The 19,948-nt window shown below is 50.3% G+C and overlaps 2 protein-coding genes across 6 annotated transcripts in view; one reads left to right on the plus strand and one right to left on the minus strand.

Moving 5' to 3' along the window:
- The window catches only part of LOC127567263 (guanylate-binding protein 1-like), a 226,480-nt gene that overhangs the window by 14,627 nt on the left and 191,905 nt on the right, over positions 1-19,948 (minus strand). The window contains exons 1-8 of one of the 4 annotated variants that reach the window (XM_052009942.1): positions 16,210-16,362; positions 15,486-15,581; positions 5,948-6,173; positions 3,184-3,311; positions 2,704-2,813; positions 2,185-2,372; positions 771-1,016; positions 109-389 (exon numbers count right to left, since the gene is read on the minus strand). In XM_052009942.1, coding sequence (XP_051865902.1) covers positions 109-389; positions 771-1,016; positions 2,185-2,372; positions 2,704-2,813; positions 3,184-3,311; positions 5,948-6,119 — 1,125 coding nt within the window. In that variant the 5' untranslated portion in view covers positions 6,120-6,173; positions 15,486-15,581; positions 16,210-16,362. Of the gene's footprint in view, positions 1-108; positions 390-770; positions 1,017-2,184; positions 2,373-2,703; positions 2,814-3,183; positions 3,312-5,947; positions 6,174-15,411; positions 15,582-16,209; positions 16,377-19,948 lie in introns of those variants that run through there. The other 3 variants (XM_052009944.1, XM_052009941.1, XM_052009943.1) reach the window with 3 other exon arrangements.
- The window catches only part of LOC127567264 (guanylate-binding protein 2-like), a 31,345-nt gene continuing 27,891 nt past the window's right edge, over positions 16,495-19,948 (plus strand). Inside the window, exons 1-2 of one of the 2 annotated variants that reach the window (XM_052009947.1) lie at positions 16,495-16,634; positions 17,868-17,969. The gene's annotated coding sequence lies outside the window, so the exon portion shown is untranslated. The remainder of the gene's footprint in view (positions 16,635-17,867; positions 17,970-19,948) is intronic. The other variant, XM_052009946.1, reaches the window with a different exon arrangement.

Here is a 19,948-nt window from a genome sequence, read left to right on the forward strand (position 1 = left end):
TCAAGGTGAGATCTGGACACTGACCGGTGTCTCTCAGTCTCCCCATCTGTGGGTTGGCTCCATAGACTCCTGGACGGAGGAGGGAATCACTGGGCAATAGAAGCTCACCACCAGCTCTTTGAGATGTTTTTCACTGCTGTCGTTCATAGATTTTTTCATGAAGATTTTCAGTGCCTCTTTGTAGTTCTCATGTGAATCCTTGAGGAGTTTGTTGTAAGCCTCAGGGCCACGATGGGAGATTTGGCTCATTTTCTGTTTGTAAAAGGCAAGGGCTTCATCCAATGCTGCCTTGTTCTCCACCTCCATCAATCTCGCTACACTCGTCTTCACACACGGTAGGGCCCCGTCCGCCATCATGCCCACATAGGTCTCGGTCAGTTCAGCAAATCCTGCGGAGGAGGATACTGGACGTCAGAACCTGGGAATGTGATTCCTCCCTTTATTCCCACTGACTAACATCCCAGTGGACCAAACCCATTCACTCGCACTGTTCAGGTTTCCAAAGGAGTCCTCCGCTTCCCATTAACTCCCAGTCCACACGGCCAGCAGATCTGACTCTTGCCATTCACATCCACCGTCCACAGGCCCAACGGGACCCACTCACTCCCACCGTCCGCACTCCCAATGGGTCCCCACTCCTTCCCGTTCACTCCCACTGTCCGCACTCCCAACGGGACCCCACTCCTATCACACTCTCCTGCTGTGTATTCCAATTCCGCCTCAGTGTTTTCTGCCGAAGGAAGGTGAGGTGTTGTTACCCAATTACTCACTCCTGCCCGTCACCTGGTGACCCCCGAGAACTCTCTTGACTTTCTTGTTGGTTAGAACGTATTCGCAGAGTCTCCGGAGCTCCTCGACAAATTCCTCATCCAGATCCTCGTCCTCCATTTCCTGAAGCCCCTTGAGTTTCTTCCTTTGAGCCGGACAGGGAAATGCAAAGCAGCGACGTGTGGGGAAATGATCCCGGATACACCTGCGGAGATCGTTGTATTCCCGGTTCTGCTCGCTGCTCTCATCTGTGAAAGCAGCAAGAATTCAGGGCAGGGGGGTCACACGTCCCGACACTCTGTTCCCCCACTCCCCAACCTGGAGACTGTGACCAACACATTCCCGCACGGCTGTGGGGAGGGGCAAGAAGACGACGGGAGAGGGGCATAGAGGGCAGGGGAGGGGCAAGGGGAGGGCAGGAGGCGCATGGAGGGGAGGGGCAAGGGAAGGGCAGGAGGGGCGTGGAGGGGAGGGGAGAGGAAGGGCAGCAGGGGTGACATAGAGACGAGGGAAGGGGCAGGGATGGACAAGGAGGGGCACGGAGGGGAAGGAAGGGGCAGAGGAAGGATAGCAGGGGTGACATAGAGAGGAGGGGAGGGGCAGGGATGTACAAGGAGGGGAAGGAAGGGGCAGGGGAAGGGCAGGGGAGGACAGGAGGGGCACGGAGTGGAGGGGCGGGGAGGACGAGGGGCGTGGAGGGGATGGGCTGAGGGAGGTCAGGAGGAGCATGGAGGGGAGCTTAGGTGCAGGGTGAGGACAGAAGGGTCGTGGAGGGGAAAGAAGGGGCAGGGGAGGACAGGAGGGGCCTGGAGGGGAGGGTGTGACCGAGGCGTGACGGCCAGGGTGGGAATGTGTGGGGGCATCGAGTGCAGTGTAGCTGGGGGACATGGGTAGCCTGTCAGGGAGGGGGAGGATGTAGGGGTGGGGCGGTGTCGCACAGGGTAGTTGCGGGCACGTCGCCGGATGGGGGGAGTAACAAGATAGGGCAGTGGGTGTGATGGGGTGGGGCAGGGATGTATCCAGTGGCCGGGAGGATCTGTCTTTACACCTTCAAACCACAGGACAGTGCTGGCGGGCGGTCAAGTTATTTCGGGGAGTGTGAGGTGATGTGAATGGGGAGGGGGAAGAGGGCAGTGGAATGCAGAGCAGAGGCGTGAAGGGAAGGGTCCCTGGAGTGCGTGTGCACGATCCTGCAAGGTAATAGGATAAGACAGTACCAGGAAGTCTTCCGTTATGAGCCAAGGTCTTCCCCAACCACCCTCCCACCCCCTGACCTCGCCCCTGTTCCCGCCCTGCCCCCCATCCACCTCTCACCCCTCTCCAACCTCAACCTGTCCCCCAGATACAGATGACCAGTTGACCCCTGCGGCCCCCTATGAACTGTGCCCTCCACGAATGACATGGTCACACACTCACCCTCCCTCAGACGGAGACAGTGCTCCAGGTAATCATCCGCAGACACCTCTTTCCCTTCGATCTCCAGCTCCAGGTTCAGATCACGGATCACCCAGACAAATTCGGGGAAGAAACGGACAAAGTCCCGACTGTCACTGACATTGTGCTGAGACCTCACCTGGATCCGTTTGGACAGTTCAGTCACAAAACTGGGAGCATTGTCAAGGATAAAGGAATGAAATCTTGGCAGGACTGTACTGAGGTAAATCAGTCAATGTGTGGGTATTCCCCTGAGAGACACCGGTCAGTCTACATATCTCCCCCTGAGAGAGGGACTGAGAGACACGGGTCAGTGTAGAGATCTCCCCGAGGGAGAAGGACTGAGAGACACCGATCAGTGTACGGATCTCCCACTGTGAGGGACTGAGGGTCACCGGTCAGTGTCATACCTCCCCCTGAGAGAGAGGGACGGAGGGACACCGGTCATTCTACAGATTTCCCCCTGAGGGAGAGGGACTGAGGGACACCAGTGAAGGATACTGTAAGTCCGCCATGGATTGCTGATCTATATTTCCCCGACAGTTGTAAATAAAGATGCTGCTCAAGAGAATGGCCAATGAAAAGATTGAAGTATCATTGTCGCTGTCTCCCTGCAGGTAGGACGGATCAGCAGTTAGTGGGGATTCTTGCACAGAGTTCAGGCTGATAGACGAGTGCCCCCTATTGTGAGAGATCTTGCTCCGTGGGGAAGGAAACTGGTCCTGGGTCACACACAGTTCAAACAAATAGTTGGCAGAATTCCTCCGTCTATTGAACAGCGAACCTGCCGATGAACGTGTTTGTCATATTCCAATTCTTTTTACTTTAAATCCAGATGGTTAACGGAATTCAGACGTCCACGCTGCCTGTGGTGGGGTTTGCGCTCTGGCCTGTGGATCGTTTCTCTGTCTGTGGGGTGACCCATCAGGTAATATGACAACTGCAGAGGGGATGAGAATGGTTGGAGAGGCAAGTACTGACCTTCTCTGGATCTCCCAGACCCTCGGTGTCCAACAGCAGGAGGCTTTGCCCCGGTCTCTGAGGGAGGGGTCGGCACCACATCCAGATTCCTTTGGTGTGAGTCTCGACGGTTGATCCCAGTGAGAATCCTGCAGAGGGAGCAGAAGGGATTGAGTGGGACCGAAGGACAGGGGAGGAGGGAGCGGGAGGGGGAGGTAGGGGTAGGGAGGGGGAGGGAGGGGGAGGAAGGGGAAGGAGATGGAGTGGTAGAGAGGCGGGGAGAGGGAGAGGGATCGAGAGGGAGATGGGTAGAGGGAGCTGGGAAGAGATGGAGAGAGAGAGACGGAGCGAGAGGGAGATGGCAAGCGAGATAGAGAGGGATATAGGGAACGAGAGAGAGGGGAGCAAGAGGGATGGGGAAGGAGGGGGAGGGACCGTAAGAGGGAGCGAGGGAGCGAGCGCGAGAGGGAGAGGGACCGAAAGAGGGAGCGAGGGAGCGAGCGCGAGAGAAGGAGCGAGACGGAGATAGGTGCGAGAGAGGGAGGGAGCAGGTAGGATGGAGAGGGAGGGAGCGGGACGGGGGAGCGAGAGTAAGCGAGAGAGGGGGTGAGAGAGAGCAGGGAGAGAGGAGGGATCGAGAGAGTGGAGTGGAAGCAAGAAAGGGTGAGAACGAGAGGGAGCGAGAGAGTGGGGCGGGCGAGAGGAGGAGAGTAAGAGAGGGGAGGGAGAGGGGGAGAGAGAGGGAGAGAGAGAGGGGGAGAGATAGAGGGGCAGAGAGGGGGGAGGGAGAGGGAGAGAGTGGGAGAGTGGGGGAGAGAGTGAGGGGGAGAGCGGGGGGAGAGAGTGGGAGAGGGCGAGAGGGGGAGTGAGAGGGGAGAGGGAGAGGGGAGAGAGAGAGGGCAGAGAGAGAGGGGGAGAGAGGGAGCGAGAGAGAAAGGGGGTGAGAGGAAGGGGTAGCGAGAGAGAGCAGAGGGAGAGAGAGACGGTGGGGGGAAGAAAGAGAGAGGGGGAAGGGAGAGAGAGACGGTTGGGGTTTAGAGAGTGGGCAGGAGAGAGAGAGAGGATATATGAACATTGGGCGAGGGTGTGTGAAGCCATGAGCTCCCACATCCCAAAGAGATGTGGGTTATGAGTTAATCAACAGCTATCAGTCACCCCCAGTGTGTGGGAGATGGGGGAGAGTCGGCAGTGGGGGGGGGGGCGGAAGAGATGACGGGAACATGGGGAGAGTAAAATCGGAATTGGTCCAGATTTCATGTACGTGAGGTGGTTTCCTCCCAAAGACGTACTTGTTTGTGGGTGGGGGGGGGGGAGGGTTAATCAGCTGAATTACCCCGTGGTGTAGCTGGATGGGAGGTGAAGGAGTAGGGAGTTGATGGGCTTATGAGACCGGGTAGTAAGTGGGAGGAGAGCTCTGCGAGCTGGCATGGACTCAATGGGCTGAACAATCTCCGACACCCTCAGGAAATACACGGCCAGATAGTTTTTACAGCAAGTATTCTGCCTGGAGGTCGGTGACCAGTGGTGTTCCGCAGGGATCTGTTCTGGGACCCCTGCTCTTTGTGATGTTTATAAATGACTTGGATGAGGATGTGGAAGCAGGGGTTCGTAAGTCTGCTGATAATACAAAGGTTGGTGGTGTTGTGGATAGTGTAGAAGGTTGCTGGAGGTTACAACAGGACATTTATAGGATTCAGAGCTGGGCTGAGAAGTGGCAGATGCATTTCAACCCAGAGAAGTGTGAAGTGATACACTTCGGGAGATCGAACTAAGGCAGAATACAAGGTTAATGGGAGGACTCTCTGCAGTGTGGAGAAACAGAGGGATCTTGGGGTCCACGTCCCTGGATCGGTCAAGGTTTCCACGCAGGTCGATAGGGTTGTTGAGAAGGTGTATGGTATGTTGGTCTTCATTATTCGGGGTATTGAGTTCAAGTGCCGCGAGGTGATGTTGCAGCACTATAGAACTCTGGTCAGACCACACTTGGCGTATTGTGTTCAGTTCTGCTTGCCTCATTACAGGAAGGATGTGGAAGCTTTAGAGAGGGTGCAGAGGAGATTTACCATATATGCTCTCTGGATTGGAGGGTACGTCTTATGAGGATAGGTTGAGCGTGCTGGGGCTTTTCTCTTTGAAGAGGAAGATGAGAGGTGACTTGACAGAAATGTGCAAGATGATAAGTGGCATAGATCGAGTGGACAGTCTGAGACTTTTCCCCGGGAGACAATGGCTCACACGAGGGTACATAATTTTAAGTTGATTGGGGGAAGGTATAAGGGGGATATCAGATGTAAGTCTTTTTACACAGAGTGTAAGAGAGTGGTGGGTGTGTGGAACGCACTGCCGGCAGAGGTGGCGGGGGCAGCTACATTATTGGCATTTAAGAGATCCTTAGATAGGCATGTGAATGACAGAGAAATGGAGAGCAATGCTGGAGGGAAGGGTTAGTTGGAGCAGCATAAAATGTCGGCACAACAGTTTGGGTCGAAGGGCCTGTACTGTGCTGTAATGTTCCATGTTCTGTGTAACCCTGGTCACCATTAATGAGACCAGTGTTCTCTCGACAGTCAGGGGGGTGAAGGAGGCGTGCAGTTTAAATTCCCCAGATATCTCTGGATCCATTGTCCAAAGAGAGGATGGGAAGTCCAACAACATGACGGCGTTGTAGGTCTTCAGCACATCTGCCACTAATGACAGCGTGCCAACTTAAGTATGCCCTGTGTATCCCAGGTCCCGGGGTTTCTGCAGGACAGAAAGGCGAACGTTCACAACCACCGCCCCTTACCCATCTTGATTTTCGCAATGCGGTTCAGGAGGTAGGACTTCCCTGTGCGATAGGCACCAGCCACGGCCACCACAATCAGCGGATCCTCGACGGACTGGAGCACACTAAGGGCATCTGGGTTGACCTGCAGCTTCCCATCCGTGTTATAAACCAGCGCCATGGGCTCCTCCATCTTCGGTCCCTTTGTCCCCGGTCGCTGACAACTGACAGTCCTTTCCCCAAACGTCTGAAAAGTTGGAACAAGGGAGAGGGCACACTGATTTATTACAGTGTAAATGGAACAGAATAAAACGACACAGCGATCTGTTATTCTCTACATGAAACCATGGGGTTAAATCCCAGCATTTACTCATCCCTGGGAATCTTTCATTCAATATGTGAACCAGCAAATCCTTCCATTAGAGTCCAATCCTGGAACACAGTCTCAGGTGCGACAGAGATTCTGCTATAATTAGACGTTGCAGTTAAGCAGTCATTAATATAAATGTGAACCAATCTCCAAACTGCCTTCCAATATTACCTTCAAGGAGTAATCGAGACAGCAGGATAAGAAAACACCAGCGTGTGTGAAGAGAGCATTTTGCTGGCTCACAGTGGGAGGTCGCTGAAGAGCTACGGTTTTGGAATCAAGGTCGCCATGAGACAATCTCCTGTGTGTCGGCCAATGTACAGCCTGTGGGGTCGTTGTTAATTAACCTGCATTGAACCAGGTCTTCAGACACCTTCAACCAAGGTGAGGCTGGAGGAACTCAGCAGGCCAGGCAGCCTCCGTGGAGAAATGCAGGCGGTCAACGTTTCGGGTCAGGAACGTTCTCATCACTGCTCTGTAAGAAGCTGGGAGGTGATGGAAGGGACCTTATAGGACAGGACAGTGGACCATGGAATAAAGGGAAGTAGGTGGGGTGGGGAATCTGAGGGAGGAATGTGTGGGTGATCGGTAGATGTAGAGGGAGGGGGAGGGGTAAGAAAAGGGGCGATGGGCCGGTGGGATAAGGGAAAACAAAGAGGGGGACAGAGGGGAATGGTTATATATCCCACCCCAGCACCCGCCAAACTCACGATTAGATCCCAGCCTGTATCTCCCTCCCGGGGATCTGTTATTCTGTACATAAAGCCCCTGTACTGCTCGATTAGATCCCAGCCCGTATCCCACTCCCAGGGGACCTGTTATTCTCAATATAAACCCCCCTCGGAACCCCTGCATCAAACTAGGCATCAGACATCTTCAGCCAAGATATTCTGCTCAACTCTGCTGGGGATCAACAAAGGTTTTTTGCTGCCTCGTCCATCAAACATGTTCTTACTTCTTCTCTCAATCAAAACGTGGAGTGTCAGTGTACCTAGAGACACAACCCTCACCATACAGTGATAAAAGACACATAATCTGAGTGTCTGGGCATTTGTTCTGAGAAGCTCTAGGAATATCAGTGAGATGTACCTACAATAAAGTTGCCTGAAAATTCAGAGTTGATCTTGTCAGTTCAGCTGAGCTCCCATTGCAAACAGGTTATTCTGGGAAACTATGTGTCCACACCCAAGATATCGACATAAACTATACAATTGTAACTACTTAAACTGTATTGAATCACACGCTCTTTTCCTTGCATGTTGAATGTGAACACTCCATCTGTTTTGAGCTCAGGGAGGTTCCACCAGGAGATCCAACCACCAGATCTGAACATTTACCCACAGCTCCAGTGAGAAGATTCACTCGGACCTGGGACACAGCTCAAATCCAGCAAAGCCCATCCTAGTGGGAGAGCTCCCTTCTGTCCCCAGAACTGCTGCCAGAGCCCCATGAACAGAAAACTATTTCACCCAGTCCAATCCGAACCATGCATTCAACTTCCTGATCTTACCGACTATGCCTTGGATAGTGCAGACGTATAAGTGGTGTCTTTTGACCATACTGGGGCTGATGGCATACTTGACATTGTATAAGAGAACTATGTTTGCAGTCAACAGTTAATATGGGGCCAGAGCCAGCAGGTCTGCAGAAGATTGCTAAAACCAGACTTTGAAATAAAACAGGATGCGAGTTCAGCCTTGAAAACACTGATAAGGGGACGTGACTGGTGTTGTTTTTGTCTTATCTTGATGTATGTGACACATTGACTAAATTCTTAAGTGTGCAACAACTATAGTTGAACTAGTCACGTGATATAGCTGTTGTTTTAACATATAAAATAAGCTTGTAACCTTCTGTATGTTATAGTCTGGGTACCGTTGGAGATCACTGCCCACTCTCCATGACCCATGTTTAAATAAAAGCCTTGGAACAAATCTCGGAGTTATCATCTCCTATTGTAGTAAAAATTATATATTCTATGACAATTGGCGTCGTCGTCAGTATCCCCAGTTAACACAGGATCCGATCTAAAACAAAGTAAATGTAAGAAAAAGTGAAACCGGATTTTATTCTAGCTGAAATGGGGACAATCCCGAAGCCAAGATGCCAGAAAGGCTGAGGCAGGTACGGCAGCCTGAGTAACCTGGCCGGTGACTCAGTCCAAGAAAGCAAGACACTTCCTTCCCTCAGAGAAAGGGAAGGTGAAAGGCCAAGATGCCAGCATTAGAAAAGCTGGGAAGAGTAAAATAGGTGCCCAAAATAGAATAGAATAGAGATAAGTAAGAGAAACTAGGCCTGTCTCCGAGAGTCACGAAGAGGCAACACCGTTGAGCGCTCACTGTATATAAGGTAGAGTTAAGCCGCGGACAATTTTACTGTAGTCTAATAACTTACGATAACAGAAACCAAGATGGGAACATGAAGCAGTCGACCGGGCGTTCCACGCCCTGGTCCTGCTCGGCGAGAAACTCGTTCCAAGGTGAAAAGATTACCAGGAGCGGATGGTCAGCTTCATGTGAGTAAAACAGTAGATAAGCAAATAAAAAAGAATTATAAGATCAAGACAAAAAGTGGGAGATCCGCTTGTTCCACAGGATCCCTGCGGACACTGCTATCAGGGAAACTAACGATGATCAGTATGCGGTAACATTTAGTTGTGATTTACACGGATGATCCTATGGTGCATGGCCATATGGGGGGAGCTTTAATTTAAAGTAAATTGCCGATTGGGAGGAGAGTGTAAGAGGTGGGGCTGAGGACCCCACCTGGGATAAGGACCACATGTTGAAATGTTTCCAAAAGTAGACTGAGGTCACCAACCTCCCAAGAAGAAGCCTGATAGGGAACGACCTAATGTGGTCTCCTATCCTAGACTCCGCGCCCCTGAAAGCGTCCCTTCGGCCCCTAATAGTGAGATAGATGATTTGATATTCAATATTTGATATTTGCCGCTCTGCCGTGCCCCACACCACACCCACCGCTCTTGGATCCGAACGGGCAGCCCCCTCGGCATCAGAAACAACCCGGTCTAACAGGACCTAGGGGTGAAGCAGCAGAAGCTGGAGGCCAGCAGGGAGCAGTAAGGAGAGGGGGATACAGGTATAATATAAAAGATAGAGCGAAAAGAGGGCCGGATCCTCATAGCACCATGGATCCTGAAAATCTTGAAGGACCTAAAAAAACAACTGCCCTGTGTAATGACTGGATAAATCCCGGTGTTAAAACTCTGGACGCCCACTGAAGCTGGGTCTATGGTTACCGAGGCACCCGACCCACTAAAAGAGCCGATGGCCTTCCAGAACTGGCTGGTACAAATATGCGTCATTTACTCGCCTCTTCCCGGGAGTGTGCAGATGTTATTAAAATGCGCCTATGGGTCCTCCTGGCCCTCTTTAAAAGATGGGTTTGCATATCTCCGCCCCCCCCCAGGGGAAATAGGGATTGGAGGCAAGATGATGCACAACGGCCCCAAGGAAACGAATCCTTGACTCATTGGTTGGGAAATAGAGGAAAGAAGCAATCCTGAAGGGAGCCCGAAAATATAGTGATGGGGGAGGGGGGGGGGGTTACACAATGCCTACAAAGGAAGGGGAAGTCCATACAAGACTATATTGCGCGTTATAACAGTAAATGGGAAGAACCCGCAGGAATACCTCTGGAGGAGAACGAATCCTTAACAATACAGACGTTGCTTAACTGTATGTTGCCTCAGCAGGCACAGGCTTTTAAATTGGCAAATTTAACCTTGCAGCAGCAAGGCTGGGCAGATATTGTCACCACTGTGATGAACATGGAGAGGGAAGGTTTGTTCGCCTCTCAGGGTAATAGTAGGCCCCAAACGGAAGGACAGTTCTACCAAAAGAGAGGGGGACTCTCCCAGAGCGGAGGTGGAGGCCGAGGACGGGGCCAGTACCCGTACAGAGACCGTTCACAGGATCAGTGTAACAATTTTGGGGAGAGAGGACATTGGCCCAGAATCTGACGATTTGTATATTCTCCCGAGCGATGCTGGGATTGACAGCGACGAGGGAGATGAAAAGGTACCCCAGTGGAAGAGGGGGCCACCGAAATGGCCCGACCTTCTCGGTTAATCAACCCAATCCATCTGATTAGGGGTTCCGCAGAGAAAAGGTAGTGCAGACGGCACGGATCAGGCTGTGCAGTGATATGAGGGAGGAGCCCATGACCACAGTGAGGATAGGTAACAGTTACCTGGATTGCCTGATCGATACCGGCGCCACTATGTCCTCTGTACCCCCTCCCGCGGATATCCCCGTCAGCAACCTAACGGCTGAGACCATTGGAATAGCCGGTATTTCCATGACTGAGCCCGTTTCTTACCCCTCCATCGTACAAATGGTAAATCAGAAACTAACCTATACGTTTATCATCTCGAACGCAGCTCCCCTACATTTCTTGGGTCGACAGACACTGTGTAAATTGGGCACTATTTTGCACTGCACGGCTGAAGGCACATACATGGAGCTCCCTCAAATTAGAGTGCCACAAATGTTGAAAGTAATGGGAAATTTTGAGGAAGAGCAGTTGACACCCTCTTTGTACTGTTGGCAGTTGAATGGCAATCCTTATGCATGGATAGGGCAACAATTGCATGAAATGTTTTTTAAAAAACGACAGACACCCCTTATCCAGTAATCTCCGGTATCTTTTTGATACCAGCAAAGAAAATAAGACCATCCAATGCACAGCCTACAAGGCTTTCAGACAAGAGAATGAGAAAGCGGTGTCTGTAATTTGGACCCCAGGGACAAGGGATTAGAGTCCAGCTAAGGTCACGACAAGAGACTCGGTTTCGGGTGCAGGATTCAGTGCCTCACTTAACAGTGGCAGTCAAACCCCCTGCGAAGCCCAAGAAAGTTGGAAATATGATAGCCAGACTGTTGTCCGAGACCCTCCCTGTGTACAGGAGAGGGCTGAGTTCTTTAACCAGCAAGAAGGGAGAGTGATGTTCGAGCCTCAACTTTGGCCCACGAAGTTTGAAACACAGCACACGTCCAGGGAAAATTCTTTTCCCCTCCCAGGGGAATTAGCCAGGAAACCTGAGAACTTATGGGCACAACATAAGAATCACGTCGGAAAAGTCCGCACTGCCTCTCAACACAAAGTGACCCTTCAGAAACGTGTCCCGTTCCCATGCATTAAACAATACCGCACGGCACCTGAGGCGGAAAAAGGTATCGCTCCTGTAATTGACTCCCTATTGCGACAGGGAGTGCTTCTTCTGACACAGAGGCCGTACAATACTCATATTCTACCTACTTTCAAGATCGGCCGTAAAAATGAGCGGCGATTTGTGCAAGATCTGCGAGCTATCAATAAAATCGTCCTTCCAATAGCTTCATTGGTCCCTGACACCAATGTAATACTTACCTCCATTCTGGCAGAAGCTACCACTTTTACAGTAATAGACCTATGTTCGGCTTTCTTTCCCATACCTTTGCAATAAAGACAGTCAGTAGCTTTTTGTCTTCACATACAAAGACCAGAAATACAGCTGGACCTGCCTTCCTCAAGGTTATACGGAAAGCCCTGCAGTTTATGCAGCTGCTGTAAAAGATGACCGAGACGAGTACCAGCTCTCTGAAGGATCCACTCTGATACAATATGCCGATCATATTCCAATAGCTTCAACAACTGGACCACAGTGTTTGAGAGACTCTTTAACACTTTTCGAAGATCTGGCGAGCCGAGGTCATTGTTTGTCACTGGAAAAGATACAGTTTTGTGGGGAAACAGTCCGATATCTGGGATTCCTGCTAAGTCAAGGCAGACGAAAACTGGGGGAAGACTGAATAAAAGCAGTCAACCTGGTCCCAATCCCCAGGACAAAAAAGGACGTTCTTTCCTTTCTGGCAATGTTAGGATATTGTAGGCAGTGGATCCCTGAATACCAGGAAAAGATGCAGTGCTGCTGTCGGCGACATTGCAGACTGATCCGCCTGACATTGAGTGGACACCCAAAAGGGAGAAGGGCTTTACTGATTCAAAGCAGGCTCTCATCACAGCACCCGCGCTTGCATTTTGGCAGCAGGCAAGACTGCCAACATCTATACTGACTTATCGTTATGCCTTTGGGGAGGTCCATGACGGGTCAATTATGGAAAAATAGATGTTTTATTACCTCCTCAGGAAAAACCATGAAGCATATCTCTCCGATCCTTAACTTATTAGATGCCATTGAACTCCCACAGCTTTTGCCTGTCAGCAAATGTGAGGATCATACCCCAGCTGATGATAACGTATATAAAGGCAACAGAACTGCCGACATAGTAGTTAGGAGTGTTGCCTCAAAGCCCCATATTGCAGGAGGCTCGCACTGAATCGGGGGGACAGGATCTCCCTGAATGTATCAGTAACGAGCAGTTACAATCAGTCCAAAATCAGGCGACCCAGCAGAGGAAAAGCCACTGGCAGAAAAATTGTTTCCACCCTGACCCGACTGTTTGGCGTCACCCGCAGCTGGTTTTTGCCCCTGGCTCACCTGGCCCATGACCAGGTTCACATGGGCAAGGAGGGATGCAACATGCCATTACACAACAGTGTGATGCTCCGGGGATAACGGTAACGATAGAAAAGGTCAAGAACTTGTCTTGTGTGTCCACAGAAAAATGAAGGAAAAACACCGGCTAAATTTGAACACTTGCCCCAACCCGAGATGCCATTCCAAAATCTGCAAATAGAACTTTGTGCATATGCACACAGCAAAAGGATTTAAGTATATACTTGTCATAGTAGATACGTTCTCCAGATGGGTAGAGGCATACCCCACAAGGAGAGACAACACCAGGACTGTAGTAAATGCATCAATGAATGAAATTATCCCTGGATTTGGAATTCCCTTGGGAATGAACAGTGATAGAGGAACCCATTTTGCAAACAGATTAGTAACGGGAGGAAGGGAGGCTTTAGGGTTCCAGTGGAAATTACACATCCCCGACCAACCCCATTCGTCGGTAATGGTAGAACGAGTAAATGGAGAAGTAAATGCAGCCTTGGAAAAGGTTTGCCAACAAAATGGGTTCGGGTGGCCTGAGGCGCTACCTCTTGTAATGTAGACCTTGCGCTAGCGAAAGAATGGAAATACTGGATTGACACACCACCCCCTCCACGCCCATGAGATTTTAATGGGAAGGTCGATGACAGCAGGTACCAACCCCCATGACCCCACAGAAAGCAGCCTTTGGCTGGAACAACGAAAAAAGGTTGAAATATGCTCAAGCCCTGTGAGAGGAAGTGGGTGAACTACAGGAAGGAGTAAGACAGGCCCAGGCCCTGCTGAAGTTGAAATGCATCCGTTTTATCTGGGAGACAAAATACATGTAAGAACTGTGAACAAAGATTCTCTCTCTCCTCGATGGAAAGGCCCCGACCCAGTACTGCTAACCACTCCAACAGCTGTCCAAGTGAAGGAAAAGCCTGATTGGATACACGCTCCGCGGTGCAAACCACACCACGAATCAGACGAATAGCTAACATGGGACTGACTCAAGGAGCTGTTACCGAGTTAATCCTTGTACTAACTATAGCTATTCCACAATGATTGGCTGTGAATACTTTGTGGGAGCTGGTGGCAGACCCTGATGCATTATGCAATAATCCTGATCATTGCAGTTATCTGCGCAGTGACTGTGTGATTTCTGTGTGGTCTATTGCCTTCCGCAGGAAGGGACAGGCCTGTGTACATGTACCCACAGTTGGAAGCTCATGATAGAGCCGATGATCAGAGGATCAACAAGGAGGTATCGTGGAAGAATAAATGTTGTATTTTGACTATACTGGGGCTGATGGCATAATTGACATTGTATACGAGAACTATGCTTGCAGTCAACAGTAAATCCGGGCTTGGAGCCAGCAGGTCTGCAGAGGGCCGCACCCGGATCATTCTCACTCACATCCTCATCCACCGGCAGGAGGCTGAGGCCACGTACCACCAGTCTTAAGGACAGCTTCTACCCCACTGTGATGACTATTCGATAAAATGGACTCTGACCTCACGATCTACTTTGTTGTGACCTTGCACCTTATTGCACTGCACTTTCTCCTAAGCTGGGACACTTTACTCTGTACTGTTACTGTTTTTCCCTGTACTACATCAATGCACTCTGTAATACCTCAAGGCACTCTGTACTAAACCAATCTAAATGCACTGTGTAATGAATTGGTCTGTACGAGCGGTAGGCAAGAGACGTTTTTCACCGTACCTTGGTACAAGTGACAATAATAAACCAATACCAATGCCAAACCAGACTTCGAAGTAAAACAGGATGATATTTCAGCCTTCAGCGCACTGATAAGGGCAAGTGACTGGTGCTGCTGTTGTCGTATCTTGATCTATGTGACACATTGACTGAATTCTTAAGTGTGCAACAACTGCAATTGAACCAGTCACGTGATATAGCTGTTGTTTTAATGTATAAAATAAGCTTGTAACCTTCTGCATGTTAGAGTCTGGGTACCGTTAGAGATCGTTGCCCACTCTGGATGGTCCCATGTATAAATAAAAGCCTTGGAACAACTCTCGGAGTTATCGTCTCTTACTGCATTAAAAACTAGAGATTCTACAACAGATGGTAATCCCGGGATCACCACCTTTGTGTTTCTGATTTTCATCTGGATTCCGGACACTCATCCTCGCTCCACAAACACCCACCCCCCACCGTCATCCTATCAGTGGCAGTGTTTTCAACGTGTAACAGGACACCTTGATCGCTTCTCTCTCTCTCTCTCCAAGTTCCTCCCTGGCCCTGAGGATAAACCCCAGCCCTAGGTAAACAGCACAAACTTCATCACTGTATCTCTGCCCCTGAGATACTGGCCCTGTCACCACTACATCCCCCTTCATCCCCTCAGCTCGATGACCCTGCGTCCCCCAGTGTGTCGCCCTCCCTGCAGTCTCAGCCCTCAACCACACCAGCTGAAAGAACCCTTCTCCTGTTCCAAGGGTGCAGACTGTGGCAGCTACCCTCTGAATGCCCAAACCTGCCTCCCCCATATCGCACCCTGACCACGCTGCCCTCGGACGATTGTATTCCTTCAAAGAATTAAATCACTGATCACGTTTTTGACCCTAACCTCCCTGAATTCCAGTACTCACCACGGACCACACCCTGGATTGGCACTGAGCTTTCGCCAGGACCAGGATTTATCCTCAATGTTCTCAGTACATACCCGTCACCGACACCAACTCCCCCAGAGGATAAAGGTTACTGCTTCACCTCTTTATAGTCGGCTAACTTAGAACCATTTTGTTTGCAGAATTATAGTCTAAAGCAGGGAATAAAAGATAAATTAAAAGTGAAACAAGAACGACATCCTGAGTAGACTGTAAACACACGGCTTTGCTCTGTGCTGTGATAAGACACTTAAGCTCCAGCTTGTAAATCTTTGTGGGCATGGGTTATCAAATATATATCCCACCCCACCACCCACCAAACTCTATTCCAGCCTCTATTACACTCCCGTGGACCAGTTATGTTGTACATAAAGCCCCTGAACTGCTCGATTTGATGCCACACTGTATCCCACGCTAGTGAAAAACTCGAGGGCACAGGTTTAAGGTGAGAGGGGGAAAGATTTAAAGGGGGCCCGAGGGGCAGGTTTTTCCACACAGAGGGTGATGGGGGTCTCTGGAACGAGCTGCCAGGGGAAGTGGGTACAATTCCAACATTTAAAAGGCGTTTGGACAGGTTCATGGACAGGAAATGTTCCGAGGGATGTGGGCCGAGTGTGGCCAAATGGGAGCAGGAGAGTGAGGAATGGCGGTCGTCAAGGACAAACAGGGCCGAAGGGCTTGTTTCCCTGCTGAACGGATCCACCAGTAGGAGATTTTGGCACTTCCTTAGCTCAAGGCCAGAGTTCCCAACACATCAACAGTGGTGATGGAGGTACTTACTCAGTGATGTCCCGCTGTCAGGCGAGTCCTTTCTTCACCAGATGTTTCCTTCCAACTGACGTGGACGATGTAAGGATCAAACCGGCGTTTTATCCGCGCTTTCCCAGGAGGAAGGAGCTGCTGCCAACCACTCGGGGCTTCTCTTCCGAACTGTAAATGAGCGCTCACCACCAGGCTGAGTTACACCGCCTTGCAGCCAATCCAGCGAGGGACAATGCAGATTGCCATTTGTGGACACGCCTGTTCCGGGGCTCAACCCCACTGATTCCTTTCCCGGAGACTGCACCACTTCCTGCCTCAGGAGGCCGCAGCACATGTAACTGAGCCAGCTCGCAGAAGAATGACCCAGAAGGGTGCTTAGCAGGGTGGATGTGAAAAGACTCGAATGAAGGGGACGTGGTCACCAGACAAAGGATAGAGGGGCGGTAAGTTAAAACTGAAATGCAGGGGACTTAATCCCACGGGGGGCTGGGGGGGGTCAATCTTGAATTCTCTCTCCTCCCGAGAGTCTATGTGTTGCCTGGATCATTGGGACAGGCAAAGAGGGGTGAGATCAGTGTGTGAGTGCTTCGGTAAGTGAGGACTGTGGGGAACTGGCTCAGGAGATGAGGCCTTGGGCAGACGGACCAGGCTTGAGAGGCCGAGTGTCCTTGTTTTCTTCTGTTCATCGATTTGCTTCCTGCCCAATAACCAATTCTCAGTCCCTGTCAGAACATCAGCCCCGCCAGTCCCACGTGGTGGAACCTTGTTGACCGGCCGCCTGTGTGGGACTGGACCTGAAAATGCACGGACACCACATCCACTGGTTCACTCGCATCGGTTCCACTGGGTCTGTCCTCAAAGGCGGCCAAACACCCCCCGGCCGAGCCATCTGTCACTGGGGCAAAGTGACCAGAACACAGACAGAAGGTACAACGGTACAGAACAGGAAAAGGCCCTTCGGCCCACCATATTGTGCGGAACTAATGAAGCCAATGACACCTCCTCCCTTCTGCCTGCACCTGGTCTATCTCCCTCCATTCCCTGCATATTCATGTGCCCCAGAGCCTGTTAAACCCTCTCTTGTAGAAGATGCAGTGCTGCGGTCGACAACATTGCGGACTGAACTGCATATCATTTAATGGACACCCGAAAGGGAGAAGGCCTTTACTGATTTAAAGCAGGCTCTGATCACAGCACCTGCGCCTGCATTTTGGCAGCAGGCAAGACTGCCAACATCTATATGACTCTCGCTATGCCTTTGGGGTGGTCCATGACTTTGGTCAATTATGGAAAAATAGAGGTTTTATTACCTCCTCAGGAAAAACCATGAAGCATAGCTCTCTGATCCTTCATTTATTAGATGTCATTCAACTCCCACAGGTTTTGGCTATGAGCAAATCTGAGGCTCATACCTCAGCTGATGATGACGTATATAAAGGCAACAGATTTGCCGAGATAGTAGCTAGGAGTGTTGCTTCCGAACAAAGCCCCATATTGCAGGAGGCTCGCACTGAATCGGGGGCACAGGGTCTCCCTGAATGTATCAGTAACCAGCAGTTGCAATCAGTCCAAAATCAGGCGACCCAGCAGGAGAAAAGCGACGGGCAGAAAAATGGTTTCCACCCTGACCCCACTGTTTGGCGTCACACTGATGGATGAATACTCTTCCCCCGCAGCTGGGTTTTGCCCCTGACACACCTGGCCCGTGACCAGGCTCACATTGGAAAGGAGGGATGCAACATGCCTTTACACAACAGTGGGATGCTCCGGGGATAAAGGTAACAATAGAAAAGGTCGCTAGAACTTGTCTTGTGTGTTCACAGAACAATAAAGGAAAAACACCGGCTAAATTTGAACACTTGCCCCAACCCGAGATGCCATTCCAAAATCTGCAAATAGACTATGTGCATATACCCCCAGCAAAAGGATTTAAGTATATACTTGTCATAGTAGATTCGTTCTCAGATGGGTAGAGGCATACCCCACAAGGAGAGACAACACCAGGACTGTAGTAAATGCATGAATGAAGGAAATTATCCCTAGATTTGGTATTCCCTTGGGAATGAACAGTAATAGGGGAACACATTTTGCAAACAAATTAGTAGCGGTTCTAACAGAGGCTTTGGGGTTCCCGTGGATATTACACATCGCCGACCAACTCCAATCGCCAGGAACGGTACAGCGAGTAAATGGACAAGTGAATGCAGCCTTGGAAAAGGTTTGCCAACAAAATGGGTTCGGGTGGCCTGAGGCACTTCCGCTTGTAATGCAGACCTTGTGCAAGCGAAAGAATGGAAATACTGGATTGACCCACTCCTCACCCAGCCCTATGAGATTTTAATGGGAAGGCCCATGACATCAGGTACCAACACCCCATGTCCCCACAAAAATCAACACTTATTGAGAGTCGTTATCCGAGGTCTCCGCAATACAATGGAGTAGACAGTAATGTATACAGACATTGTCACGCACACTTAATGAAGGCGGCTCCGAGAGTTCCGATCAGCCTCCTGAGATCCAAAGAGAGACATTCCTCATTGTTCAGCATAATTTATTTACAATCAAGAGATTCAAAGACAGGTATCACACTCATTGTTTTGGGCAAACCTGATACTTACTGTTTAATATAACCATCACCCTTATAGTTTAGTATAATTGGCTTGCAATCAAGTTCCGGACACAGTAATTACCACCTAGACCTGAGTCAGGTGTTTGGCTGCGTTGTATTTTTTTATTAGTGAAATGAAGAGTCACAATTTCTTAACCCTTTACTTCCTCCTGATTCCTCGTGTTCTCATGTCATGATAACCTGGAGGGGCGCCGAGAACAGGGCCAAGAGTTTATTAATGAGGACCTAGCAACAGGTATTTAAACAGGCCAGCACCACACAACATACTATAATACTAATGATTAACCCTACTGCTCCATGCAGCAGGTATGATACCCATGATGCTCCTTGTAGCCACCCCATCCAAGCCTTCCCGCCTGTAAGTCACTGCCTAAAGCTATCTACTTGCTTCTGAATGTCTGAATGGCATGGGAAATTTTGACGGACTCATCTCTCACATTGGTGACCCATTTGTCCCCTACTATGGCACATACTCCTGCTTGCTGAGCCAACTGGTAGTCCATAGCATACCGGGTCTGCTGGGCATAAAGTCGAAGCCTGTACGGTCCCTGATTCACTGCCCCAGCCCTTTATGTTACTGTTTCCCCGCACGGTCAGTCCACAAATAAAGTATGTCCGGTTTTTTGCACCTATCGTTCCTGCCGAACCCCCAGAGAGGGAGAACTCAGAAACCCATAGCTTAACGACAATAAGGAAGATCCCAACGTAACAGGATCCCTCCAGTCCTCAGAGAACTCCTCACTAACTGACCGCACCACAAGTCTAATTCGTGCATGAGCCTTCTGGGGGCAGGAGTCCGTGACCGGCCCGATCTTTCCTATTGCAAACCAGGCTGGCAGAGTGGGGGTGGCAGTAGTGTAAGCACTATTGAAAAGGAACACATACCCTTCCTTGGCCCTGTAACAGTTTACATTACCCGATTGCTGTGGACTGGGCATCTGATAATACCAAGAGTTTCCAGCAACATTCCTTCAATGATTTTTTCAGGTAATGTTTCCTGGGTAGCCATTCCAAAGAGACATTAGACAATTTCACATGTGATCCGTTCCCTTCCCCACAAACCCATCACTCCCCCGTAAGTAATTTAACACAGCTAGTGGTGGCACACACACACCGTAACCATCCTGC

This window comes from Pristis pectinata, unplaced genomic scaffold (genome assembly GCF_009764475.1).
Source record: "Pristis pectinata isolate sPriPec2 unplaced genomic scaffold, sPriPec2.1.pri scaffold_66_arrow_ctg1, whole genome shotgun sequence".
In the NCBI taxonomy this organism is placed as follows: domain Eukaryota; kingdom Metazoa; phylum Chordata; class Chondrichthyes; order Rhinopristiformes; family Pristidae; genus Pristis; species Pristis pectinata.